The sequence below is a fragment of the Agelaius phoeniceus genome, chromosome 28 (genome assembly GCF_051311805.1).
Source record: "Agelaius phoeniceus isolate bAgePho1 chromosome 28, bAgePho1.hap1, whole genome shotgun sequence".
Taxonomy (NCBI): domain Eukaryota; kingdom Metazoa; phylum Chordata; class Aves; order Passeriformes; family Icteridae; genus Agelaius; species Agelaius phoeniceus.
This window is the reverse complement of record NC_135292.1, coordinates 5022959-5036581: the sequence shown is the minus strand read 5'-3', so window position 1 is coordinate 5036581 and position 13623 is coordinate 5022959. Positions and strand designations below refer to the sequence as shown.

The window sequence follows — 13623 nt, the reverse complement described above, 5'->3', positions numbered from 1 at the left end:
CACAGCTGGAGACACCTGGTCTGGAAAAGGCTGAGAAGGAAATCCAGGAGTGTGGGCGGAATTCACAGCAGAGGGGAAGAAATCCGAGTCTAATAGGAAACCAAACACTAAAAACTTACACGACTTGGAAGCAATGAACATTAAAGCAGTGGATTTAGATTGGTTCAGACTACGTAAAGTTTAGGAAAAATCGGGTAAAACTGACATGTCATGGAATGATTTTTTCTGTACAGCCGGGCTATGTGTGGATGAAAGTATTTCTGTTGCCCATCCTGTCCAGAACCAAGCAATGCCTTGACTCTCTCACACTAAAGAGATTCTTGGAGAGTTTTTGTTTTCCCTACAGTTTCAGTGATAAGATTACAACATGAGAAACATTTTTTATAATAATCCTACTTTATATTGTCAGGTAGGTTTGGGACAGAAGGGTGAGAATCAATTTTTGGTCAGGGTTTTTCCATGTTCGCCTTTATGTTGCATTTTGCAAAATTGAAGAGCTTTAACCGTGATACTTTTAACTCTTAAATAGTTAATACTTTTTTTTAAAAAAGCAGATTCCGGGGGCCACATGTGACTCACCAGATGGCAGCCCTGGAAGAGAAGCTTTGGTTCTAGTCAGCCAGGAGAGGAGCTTTAGGAATGCAAATGAACCCTGCTGGGCAAAGCCTGGCCAATGTACCTGGGTCTCTTGCCTGGGGCAGGAATTGGGCTGGTTCCCCCTGCCCCTCACCCCGAGCTCTGCCTGCTTGCGCTGATGGAATTTGCACAGCTCAAGGCAGAGCCCGGGGTGAGGATATCTGACCCTGCAACAAAAACGGGTGAAGCTGCAAAGGGAAACAGCAAATGGAGAATGTTGGGAAAACTTCACTATAAATAAATGGGGGGAATCATCCCTCTGCCCACTCCAACGTGTGCTGTCACTGTCTATGTTATATAGGGTGGATTAGAGCACTGAGATGTTCTTGCTCCCACAAGTTCCGGGAAATCAGTTGGGAATCCAAGTATTTGATGATTTAATTAGAGACAAATGGTCAATTGATGCAGCCCTGGCTGGAGAGAGCGGCCAAAAATGGGGAGAAGATGAACGGCCAGCAGAACAAATCCTACAACACCATGGACCAGCCCCTGGGAACCCAAACCAATTCATATCAGGAGCCACAGAACCCATTTCTCATTTCAATGGCACCATTAGATTACAAGCTGCCCTCGGAATAACCAACCAGACAGCTCCAGCTCCTGACCTTCCTGCTGAGCAATCCACTGAAATGAGGAACACAACATTTCACCATGGGATGGGATCAGATCATTTGTTAGCAGAGAAAAGAGGAGTTTGTGGAAAATCAAATGACTCAAACTGGTCTTGGCAAATAGATGACAAAGCCAAAGTGGTGAAACAGATAACAAAGGAAACAAAAAAGCAGCTCATGTACCAGTCCAAACGTGGAAAGGATGGGAATGGGACATGGTTTTGTGGTTCCCTGGCAGACCATGGGTTAAACGAATGCTGCTTCTGCTCTGATGTGCTACAGCACCTCTCACCTTTTTACCATGCTCCACACCTTGAGAGTGCAGCTCATTCAGCAGCTGAGCGAGGGGCCAGGGACTTGTAGATAAGGAAGTAACGGGCGAAACCACCAGCTTCAATAAATGTTATTAATTAACATGGACTGCTGCTCGCAGAAAGTCCCGCTAAATTCCTGAACGTCGAGAACAAAAAAGACTTAACAGAGCCGTGAATATCGGCTGTTCTACAAAAGTGGGGGTGCACATTAACGAGGACGTGCAGTTGGCAGATCGGGAGGTCTGAACCTTCCAAGTACCTCAGCCAGTGGGCAAAGGGAGAGGGAGATGAGCCGGGAAAATGAGGATAAAAAGGAGGCTGCGAACTACAACAATGGCAGCGAGCGCACGGCAAATGCGCCACGGCCTCTCCCTCTGCTCAGCAATAAAGTCACTTGTACAGGACTCCTCTGTCTCCTCGGGGCACAGAAACCTCCGGCCACGTGAATTTCCCCGCACAGCCCCGGGCACGGGGCAGCCGCCCCTGTGCCAGCCACAGGAACCGGGCCGAGCCAGCGCTGCTCCGGCAGCGGCTCCTGCCGAGGCAGCGGCCGCAAGGAGACCGCGGGCAGCCGCTCCCGCAGCGCCCTCACGGCAGCGGCACCACGGGCCGGACACGGCACAAGGAACCCGCCTGAGCCCCCTGCCGCCCCCGAGGCCCGCAGCGAGCCCCGAGCCCCCGCACAACCCAGCGCGGCTCCCACCTGCGCTGCGGCCGCCTCCCAGCTCCGCCGCCGCCTCACCGGTGGCTCCCGGTCACTCCCAGTATGGTCCAAATCACTCCCGGTAAGATCCCAGTTGCCCCCGACACGGTCCCAGCGGCTCCCAGTCATGCCCTGTATGGTTCCTTTCACTCTCAGTCCCTCTCAGGAAGAGCCCAGTGTGGCCCCAGGCACTTCCAGGATGAGCCCGGTCACACCTTACCCGATGCCATTTGCCCCCGCTGTGGTCCCAGTTGCTGCCAGTATAAGTCCAGTCACCTCCAGTTTGATCCCAGTTACTCCCAGACACTCCCAGTACTATGCCAGTCACTCCAAGTGTCACCCCATCAGTCCCAGTATGATCCCAGTATGACCCCAGCATGGGGCAGCTGCTCCCAGTATGATCCCAGTTGCTCCCTGCATTATTCCAGTTTCTCTTCTTCACCCCTACTACAGATCTGATCACTCCCAGTATGATTCCAGTCAGTCCCAGGATGATCCAAACCATTCCCAGTCCACTCTCAATAGTCCCCTGCATGTTCCCAGTAGCCCTCAGTGTGGTCCCAGTATATCCCAGTATGATCTCTGCTGCCTCAGTTCTGCTCCCAGTGGGTTCTTTTCCCAGTCTGTCCCAGTCCATTCCAGTCTGTCCCAGTCTCTCTCCAGCAGCTGCTGCCCACCCCCCCCCCCCCCAACCCCATTCCCGGCACTGGGACCCCCCCCTGCACCCCCTTATCCTGCACCAACACCCCCCTGCACCCCCTTTCCCGGGTATCCTCCTCTCCCAGCCCCTGGATCCCCCATTTCCGTGAGCCCAGGGAGCCCCGGGCCCCCATTCCCGGCCAGCCCGGGGCACCTCAGCCCCAGCCTCCCTTTGCTGGGAAACCCGGCCTGGGCACGGGGCTCTGCGGCCGCTCTGGGATTTATGATCCCCCAAAGGAAAGGGAGAGAAGAGCAGAGAGAGAGCGAGAGAGAAGGAGATTGGGAATCAGGGATCGGGTCCCAGCGCCCAGCCCTGCTCCGCCGGGGGTGGGACCCGCACCCGCAGCAAAAATTGGCTCCGCTGCTCCCGCTGCTTGCCCGGCTTTGGGCCGAGCCCAGCGGGGTCCGGGCAGAGTTTGAGCGCAGGGCCGGGAGTTCAGCAGAGCCCGGCCCGGGGGTCCCGCAGGGCGCGGCCCTGGGGGGTCCCAGACGGATCCCCGAGGGATCCAGAGGGGTGCCAGGAGGGGATCCAGGTGAATTCCCTGGAATTCGCCCTTTCCCCCTCCCCCCGCGCTCCCTCGGGCACTTTCGCTTTCGCGTCTCTGCAGCCGCGATCGGGGACGGCTGCGATGGCCCCAGCGCTGGGGCTGGGGGTGCTCCGGGGGCTCCTGGGGCTCCTGGGGGACCCGGGGGCCGCGACCAAAGGTGAGTGGGACCCCCCGAAACCGGGACCCCCCTGAACCGCAATTTCCGGGCACCGGGACCCCCTTGATCTTCCATTCCCGGGCAGGGGAACCCTCCTGAACCCCCATTTTGGGTCATGTCACCCCCCCTCACTCCACTTCCCCAGCACCGGGACCCCCCTGTACCCCCTCATCTGGCACCGAGATCCCCTGAACCCCCATTTCTGTTCACCGGGACCCCCCTGAACCGCAATTCCTGGGCACCGGGAACTCCCTAAACCTCCATTCCCGGGTACCGGGACTCCCCTGAACCCCCATTTTCGGTCCTGTGACCCCCTCAGCACCCTTTTTCAGCTCCGGGACCCCCCTGAACCCCCATTCCTGAGCATGCGGACCCCCTTGAGCGCCCATTTCTGGGCACAGGGACCCCCCTGTACCCCCTTGCCCAGCATTGGCACCGCCCTGTACCCCCTCATGTGGCCCCAGGACCCCCCTGAATCCCCATTTCTGGTCACCGACGCCCCCGGAACCGCAATTCCCGGCCACCGGGACCCCCTTGAATCCCGAATTCCTGGAAGGAAACTCCCCCCGAACCCGCATTCCCCGGCACGGGAACCCCCTGAACCCAAATTTTTGGGCACTGGGACCCCCCTGCCCCCCCTAATCCGGGCCTAGGATCCCCCCGCACCCCCGTCAGTGCTCTGGGACGCCCTGCACGCCCATTCCCGGCCACCTCGTCCTTCCCAGACCCCAGACCCGCCCTTTTCCTCGGCTTTTGGACCCCCAGATCTCCCAAATTTCGGCGTCCCCCCAGTTCCTCATTCCCGGCGCTTCCTGGAAGGGGTTCCAGGGGCTCCCGGAGGGTCCCCTGGGGTTCCAGGGGGTCAAGAGACCCCCCTTGAACGTTCATTTCGGGGCACTGGGACCCCCCCTGTACCCCCTTCCTCAGCCCCGATAACCCCTGCACCCCCTTATCTGCAGCCTGGAACCCCCTGAGCCCCCATTCCCGGGCAGGGAAACCGCCCTGAACCCCAATTTCTGGGCACCGGGATCCACTACATCCCCTTACCCAGCACCGGGACCCCCTGAACCTCAATTTTCAGGCACCAGGACCCCTTGAACCCCGGAACTCAGGAATGAAACCCCCCGGAACCCCATTCCTGGGCACCGGGACCCCAGTGCATCCCGTTATCTGGCCCTGGGACCCCCTGCACCCCTTTTCCCAGCACCAGATCCCAGCCAGGCCATTATCTGGCACCGGCACCCCTGAACCCCCCATTCCTGGGCACCGGGACCCCACTGCATCCCCTTACACAGCACCAGGACCCCCTGAGCCCCCATTCCACTGCACCAGGACCGCCGTGCACCCCCATATCTGAGACTGGAACCCTCCCAAACCCTCCATTCTCAGGAAAAGGGACCCCCCCTGCACCCCCTTATCCAGCACGGGGACCCTCCTGCACCCCCTCATGCAGCACCAATGCCCCCCCGCACCCCCTTTCCCGGCCCTCCCCCTCTCAGACACCCCAGCCCCCGCTTTTCCTTGACCCCAGCACCCCCTGGACCCCCACTCCTGCCTTCCACAGCCCCCACCCACCACCTTCCTCAACACCGGGGCCCGTGCACCCCCTTTCCTGGGCACAGGGACCCCCTGGACACCCCATTGTTATAAAATTGACTCAAAACGAGTAATTTCCAATCAAAGAATTTATTAATTATTGAAGCAGTTATACTACGTAAGCAAAGGCTCAGTGCTGGGCGACAGGGGAGTCTCCGCTCCACTACTGCCGCCCCAACTAGTTTCTGATTCAGTCCTTTTATCCTCTCCATCCTTCAGGAGTCCATGTTATCTCAGAGTTCTCTGCGCCTGCGCTGGTTGTTGCTAGGGGGTCATCCTTCTGTCTCCTGGTGGTCGGTGATAAAGGCTGCGGAGTCTTCCTCAGCCGCGTCTTCTTCACCCTATGTCCTTATTTGGTGACTTCTCTGTGGAAAATTACCAAAATCTTATGATTAACGCAATATGTGCCCTATCAAGTTTAAGCAAGCAAATGTCCTGCCTTGCAGACTGTTTATCTGCCCCTGCCCCTTCCCCAGCTTTTCCCTGGTCATTATCTCTGTGAGTTATCTGCTTGTACCATTTGTCAGCGGGAAAGGTTTCCCTGCTGGGTGTTTATCTGCCCCTGCCCTTTCCCCAGCCTTTCCCTGGTCGTTATTTCTGTGAGTTATCTGTTTGTACCATTTGCTGCGTGGGACTATGTGTGGGCTCCTGCAACCGCTTCCCTGGTATCCTTGTGGCTCATATCTCATGAAGTAGTACAGAAATAGTCAGCAGACAACTCTTGTAACACACTGGTCTCTTTTTCATGATGAACAAAATGTAGTCCCTCATCTCACCGTCCTGTCCTTGTCCTTCCTCGCCCAGAGCAGGAGCTGAGCATGGAGAGCAGGGAGGACAAATGCCCGCGGCAGAACCTGGTGGCAGAGGCCGTTTTGAGCGGCTCCACGGCGCAGGAAGCCAACGGGGAGGAAAAGGCCCGGAGCTGCCGCACGAGGAGGGGCTGCAAACGCAGATGGCGGGGATGTGAGGGGGAAAGAGGCAGCCTGGGCCGGGAAGGCGGCCGGAGATGGAGCCAGAGCTCAGAGCTGGTGCTCCATGAGCAGCTCCATGATGGGGAGAAGCCCCACATGTGCGAGGAATGTGGGAAGAGCTTCAGGAGGAACTCCACCTGATCGTGCACCAGAGGATCCACACTGGGGAACGGCCCTACGAGTGTGGGGAGTGTGGGAAGAGCTTCAGCCAGAGCTCCCACCTTAACTCGCACCAGAGGATCCACACTGGGGAGAGGCCCTACGAGTGCTCCGATTGTGGGAAAAGGTTTCAGACCAGGTTCCATCTTCTCCAGCACTATCAGAGTCACACAGAGGAGAGGCCCTTCCAATGCCTCGACTGCGGGAAGGGATTCAAGCACAACTCCGACCTTGTCAAGCACCGGCGCATTCACACAGGGGAGAGGCCCTACCAGTGTCCCCAGTGTGGGAAGAGCTTCTCCAGGAGCTCTCACTTGACCCAACACCAACGGAGGCACCGGTAAGGGAAGCCCTGCGAGTGCCCCGAGTGCGGGAAGAGCTTCGTGCGCTGCTGCAGCTCCATCCCCCACTGGAGGAGGCACTTTGGGCACAGCCCTGGTCACTCACATTCCCTGTGATCCATGTTGGGAACACACCTGGCTGCTTCTCCTTTTGTTTGGCCTGAATTTTTTTCTCTTCTCCCTCTCTCTCTACTCCAAAAGCCAAGAGGGATGGATCTGTCACTTCAAAACCACTCAAATCCCTCTGAAAATAACTGAATTTTAACCCAAAAAGGCTCAATCCTACCTCAAATTCCTTGTTCCCTCCTAAAAAAAACTCAATCCCATGCCAAACTCACTCCATTCCACAGCCACCAGGGTGAGATGGGGTTAGAAGGGGACTGGGAGAAGTGGGATCCCAATTTGGAGCAATGGGATGGGGATTGTGTGGGGCTGGGTGTGTGGGTTGTATTTGATAGCAAATAAAACTTTCAGAGTTACTGATTTCTGTCCCGTTCATTTTCAGTCATTTCTGTTTGCAGAGTGCCACCTTCTCAGCTGATTCAATTCCTATAAAAGTCCCATTTTTTAAATCATCTAGCCTCTAACAATTAAAAAACCAATATCCAAATAAAACCATGCACCCCAATAAACCTTTTAAAAATAATTTTAATTGTTTTGGAGTACTTAAGGATGTTATTAAAGTTTAATTGTTTGGTTAAAATGTTTGAGAAATTATAGTGGTGTTTGGTTTTGTGTTTAGTATATTTGTAATATGCATTGTTTAACTAAGATCTGTTAGATTGTATGTTAGTTTTTTAGATATTTTTTATCTCAAGTATATTAGCCATCGAGTTAAAACTTTCAAAAGGTATTTCTTGATATATAATTTGTTTATTTATATGCATTGGTAATATTATAGTAATAGTTGTTGATTTGGGTTGAATCATTGTTGGAGTATTGTAAAGAAGAGTTGAGATTTTTATATTTTATTTTTATAATAATTTTTTAAATTTCAATTATTATTTCTTTGTTTATAATTTTATTGCAATTTTTTGAGAGGATAGGAAGGAAGTTCAAGGGCAGGAACATTTTTTCCTGGCTGGGAACTGGAATTCCAGACCCTGGGAGTGTGTGCAGGACCCCCCAGACTGGGATCAAAGATGGGCTTGGATCAAATATGGGCTGGGACTGTTTTTTAAAGGAACTTTGTTCTATAGTTTTTATTTCTGTCGTTAATTAAGCTTGTGAAAAAGCTGTTTGTGTTAAACTGCCTGCTTGGATGGGATAACATCCAATGCACACAGGATGAGGACACCTGTACAGATCTGCCAACTATCAGCACTCCCCGTCTGAAGGCAGAGTGCACCAAGGCCCAAAACCTGGAGGTGATAAAGAGAAGGAGCCAAAACCACAGCCAAGGAATCTGCATGCTCTAAAAAGGCAGATCCAGGGCAGAGCCATGCTAAACAGTTCTTGGAAGATGTAAACTGGGTGCATCTTGGCACTCAGCCAGGAGCACCCTGTTACCTTCAGGGATCCCCTGAAATACCTTTCCCCTTACATCAGCCTGGTGTATATTCATAGAGCCTCATGCACAGCAACTGGGAAGGGTTTAACACTTTACTGGGTATATTAGCGTTCAGAAACACATAATCACCAGAATGATTATATGCAGGTGCTTTTATTGAAGAGCTCTGGGTGTCAGGGGTACCAACCCAAATCTGACTCCAACATGGGTTCGGGATGAACATGTTTTTATATTCTATCCTTATATAACTTTCATGTTAATGATTAAACTTCAGTTGTTCTATTGTATACATAGATTTCAGCCAAGCATGGGCTCCTCATGGCCCCCCTCAAACTTCTAACATAGTTTCTCATGATTCTTCTTATGATTAAACAATAATTATATTTAATTACTAAACAATCATCACATCTAACAATTATATCATTTATCATGTTCTGCTTACGCAGGTGCGATTTCACATGATCTGGCAAGCACAAAGCCTAACATTTTCAGAGTCTATTTTTGACATTTTTCCAGGGCCCCACTATCATTCTCCCCCCTTGGAAAGCATTTTCACTTCACTATAGGTGTAAATGTTTTCACTTGATACAGTCCTTTATTTCTCAATTTATTCTTGACGTTCTTCAAGTCCATGGTTGATGTAAACGTTGTCGTGGATGCTGTCACGCACTGGAGAACCAGAAGATGGTGGGCGTGGATCTCGTGTCAGAGCCTTTATTATCTTCTGGTTCCAGGATGTTTTCTTCTGTATCTCTCCTTTTAAGATGCTGTGAACTAACCAAATTGCTAAGAATACAATTAGTAAGATTATCACAGTCTCAATGACAGATTTAATCCATGAACTCACATTCCACCCTAACCCTTTAAAGATTTTGCCTAGCCAGGTCGTAGTCAAATCCTTTTGCTCTTCTTGTGCTTCATGCTCTCTTTGTTTCAACTGATTGATGTCATATTCTACATCTGCAGTTACATTTGGGATGTGAACGCAGCAATGACCAACCCGTCCCTTTAAAAATCCACATACTCCATGCTCTTTCAGGAGTAACAAATCTAAGGCTAATCGATTTTGTCATTTCTGTGCTGGCTTGTAATTGTAGTTTAATTCTTTAAATCCTTCCCAGGTGACTCTTGCCAGTCTATCTACCTGACCTGTAAGTTTGTACAGCATCTCCCTACTCTGACAGTTTGCTGTAGGACCAAGCAAAGACTCTAGGGCCCACCCAAATTTCACTCCACCAGAGGGTTCTTGCCAAGTGTCATCTGGATTTTCATTGTCTAGAACTTCTCATCTTGCTCTTACCTGCACAAGTTCATGTTTTCCGTTAAATGGGGACTTTTTCCAAATTGGAGATGAGGTTGGGAGGCCTAAAGTAATTTCCTTTACTTTCCCATCTACAGGCAGATGTGTTGTCCAGGTGCCATCGCTTGCTGCCCATACAAATTGTCCTGGACCTCGGACTGTACTCCTGGTACATCCTACAACTGCTTTATAATTCACTCTGCCTTGTTTATGTTTGATCCCTCTGCAAGCACAGCCAGTTTGTAGGGCTATTGCCAGGGGTGGCATCTGCTTTATCTCTGCATCATCAGAAGTGCAGTCATAAGTTTTATTACATGCCCACCAACTTACTTGGTCTGCCCTCGTTCTGCTACTGGTGGCAGTGTTTGTTACTGCTGGATCTGTTTCATTCTCGGAGCCTTCCCACTTAATGCCCCAAGGGGTGTTTGCCATACATTGGAATCTTTGAAGGATACTCACAGACCACGCACTGTCCCAAGGCTCTGTCTGACCTTTCTGATCCTTGGCCTCACACTTCCATACCAGAGTGGTTTCTGTAACATTTTCTGTAATCTGTTTATAGTGTGGCAAATAGCATTGCCATTGTGTGATGCCTGCTGATTCTCCCATAGGGGTTCCTAGTGTGCCATCACTTAGAATACAGTCTTTCTGGCCCATGGGTCTCATCCATGTTCCTATTTTCTCCCAAGTTTCCTTGACTACTTGCCTCAATTCGGGTACCTGTTTGCATGCAATTGTTTTGTTCTTTTGTATTTCAGGTAGTTTTGATGTTGTGATTCCCCAATTTACTGGATCTCCTGCTGCCTTTGGTATTGGCAGACAGGAAGTTATTCTACAGGTGTTTTGCATTTTGGCAAAGTGATTAATCCAATCATTACATTCTCAGCCCAAACTGCATTAGAAACCTTTATCACCTGTGTTTCTGCTTGTACCTCTCTCTTCATTCTAGAATGAAGAGTGTTTAGTTGATCTTTTTGCATTCCACATCCCAAAGACATTAATGACCATAACGTTAGCACAATTACTGATAGCATTCTCAAAGTAATTAAACACATCTTATCTGCAGCCTTGTTGGTTCCACAGTTTACACAGTCCGTGATCCAGGATGGATTTTCTTCACTCGGGTGTAGTGAATCCAGGGGTCCACACCGGCTACTTTGGCTGCTGTAAAGGTGGTCAGCAGTACCTGGTGGGGCCCACTCGACTTTTCTTTCAGCGGTTCTTCGTTCCAGTTCTTGATGTACACCTCGTCTCCTGGATGTATGTTATGAACTGGGCTCTCGAGAGTCAGCGGTCTATTCCACACGAGGATGCTCCGGAGCCGAGCTAAAGTTTTCCCGAGAGACAGAACATAATTATACACTTCCTGCTTTCCTGTGACGTGCACATTAGGGTTAGGCTCAGGAGATTCATATGGTTTCCCATGCAATATCTCATAAGGACTGACTGACATCCCACTCCTAGGCTTTATCCGAATCCTCAACAGTGCTATTGGCAAAGCCTGGGGCCACTGCAATTTGGCTTCTTGGCATATTTTACTGATTTGCCTCCTTAGTGTCTGATTCATCCTCTCTACCTGTCCACTCGACTGGGGTCTCCACGTTGTGTGGAGGTCCCAAGTTATCCCCAGCAATCTACTTACCTCTCTTACTACTGTAGCTATGAAATGGGGCCCCCTATCTGATGATACCCTAGGGGCACCCCGAACCTGGGAATAATCTCCTGTAGTAACCACTTTACTGTTTCCTTTGCTTGGTTGGTGCGACAGGGAAGGGCTTCTGGCCACCCAGAGAATGTGTCAACCCCCACTAACAGGTATTTGTATCCTCGAGTTCTTGGCAAGTCTACAAAATCTACCTGCCAATAGTCTCCTGGCTCTATTCCTATCCGAATTCTTCCTAGCTGTGCCTGTCGCCAGCCACTGGGTTGTTTTTCAAGCAGATCTCACACTTTGACATTACTGATTTTGCCATTGTTAACATCCGTACCGAAATTAAACTCTGCTTTAGCAATTTTACCAATGCCTCTGCACCCCAATGACATTCGTTATTTTTAATTTGTAGAACTTCTCTCATTATCAAGGGGGTACCACTATCTGTCCTTGTGCAGTCACATACCATCCCTCTGAGTTCTTTTGTGCATTTAGCAAACGTGCCAGTCTCTCATCTTCTACTGAATATTTTGGTTCTGGAGGCAAATTGAATTGGGATACATTAAGCTATAAAGGTATCAATGCCATTGTTGTTTGCACCTCTCGAGCAACCTGTCAGGCTGCCCAGTCTGCCTTTCGATTTCCCTCGCAGATTTTGGAGTTTCCTGATTGCTGTGCTTTGCAGTGTATGATTGCCACTTGTTCAGGTTTTTGTACTGCTTTTATCAATTGCAGGACTGCATCCTGATGTTTAATGTGCATACCCAGAGAAGGACAATAGTCCTCTTTCTTTCAGCAGTGCTCTGTGTACATGCACCAGTCCAAAAGCATATTTTGAGTCAGTCCAGATATTTACCTTTTTCCCTTCACTTAATTCTAGTGTCCTGGTTAAAGCAACCAGTTCTGCCTTCTGGGCAGATGTATTTGGTGGTAATGCCTTTGCCTCCACTGCTGTACTGACTGTTGTTACCGCATACCCAGCGTATCTGGTTCCGTTTTCCACGAAGCTGCTCCCATCTGTAAACAGCTCCCACTCTGGCTGCTCTAGTGGGACGTCTTTCAGGTCTTCTCTTGCTGAGTAGGTGTACTCTATTACCTCCACACAGTCATGCTCTAATGGGCCTTCTTCAGTTGTGGTACCTAGGAACAAAGCTGGATTCAAAAGGTTAGTTGTTTTTAATGTGACATCATCCTGCTCAGTCAGGACTACCTGGAATTTCATCATCCTGCTTGGGGATAGCCAATGGCTCCCTTCTGCTCTAAGACAGTGGTTACCATGTGTGGTACATTGACATCTATGTGCCTTCCCATCGTGAGCTTCCTGGCTTCTTGTATCAGCATCACAGTGGCTGCGACTGCCCGCAGACATGGAGGCCACCCGGCACTTATGCTGTCAAGTTGTTTGGAAAAGTAGCCCAGCGGCCTTTTCCAGCTTCCCAGACCTTGGGTCAGGACTCCTAGTGCTAGGCGCAGCCTTTCATGGACAAACAGCTGAAAATCTTTAGACAGATCAGGTAAGCCTAATGCTGGAGCAGTTGTCAGTGCTTCCTTTAATTTTAGGAAGGCTTCTTTCTGTGGCTTGCCCCAGGTGAATGGCTGCATCTTCTGAGCTTCACACAGGGGTTTCGCAATCATTCCATAGTCCATGATCCACAGGCGACACCATCCTGCCATCCCGAGGAAGACTCGCAGCTCATGTAGATTCTGGGGCTCTGGAATAGCACAAATGGCTTGGATACGGTTAGTGCCTAGTTTTCATTGCCCTTGTGAAATTTCACATCCCAGGTAGATCACAGTCTATTGGGCAATTTGTGCCTTTCCTCTGGGTACTTTATAACCTCCCATTCCCAGGGAATTTAAAATCTCAATGGTTACCTTTATACAGGTTGCTTTTCTTCTGTAGCTATTAGTATATCATCAACATACTGCAACAACAGGTATTGGTCTCTTGGAACTTGCCCATTCTCGGTCCAAATCTCCAGCTCCTTTGCCAGTTGGTTTCCGAATAGGGTCGGCAAGTTCTTATATCGTGTCCAGGTGAGCTGGGTCTTTCTCCCATTCCCTGGGTTTTCCCACTCACAGGCAAACAGTTTCCTACTTTCTTTGTCAATGGGGATGCAGAAAAAGGCATCTTTTAAATCAATTACACTAAACCACTTATATATGTCTTTTACGGATATCAGCAATGTGTAGGGATTTTTTACCACTGGAGAAATGTCCTTTGTTATTGTATTTATTGCTCTCAAATCCTGCACTAATCTATATTCACCATTTGGTTTCTTTACTGGAAATATTGTGTATTAAATTCTGGTTCACATTCTTCTAAAATTTGGTATTTCAAGAATTTCTCAATAATCTTTACTTATTCCTTGCCATGCTTCTGGTTTTATGGAATAGTGTTTGACTTGTAGAGCCCTCACCCCTTCT

The 13623-nt window shown here is 50.2% G+C and overlaps 1 protein-coding gene across 1 annotated transcript in view; it reads left to right on the top strand.

Annotated features, from left to right (window-relative positions):
- LOC143696097 (uncharacterized) overlaps positions 1-6947 on the top strand; it is a 59898-nt gene extending 52951 nt beyond the window's left edge. Inside the window, 2 exon segments of the mRNA XM_077191304.1 lie at positions 6261-6368; positions 6371-6947. Of these exon segments, the coding sequence (XP_077047419.1) occupies positions 6261-6368; positions 6371-6738 (476 nt within the window). The 3' untranslated portion in view covers positions 6739-6947.
- The last annotated feature ends 6676 nt before the right edge of the window (positions 6948-13623 follow it).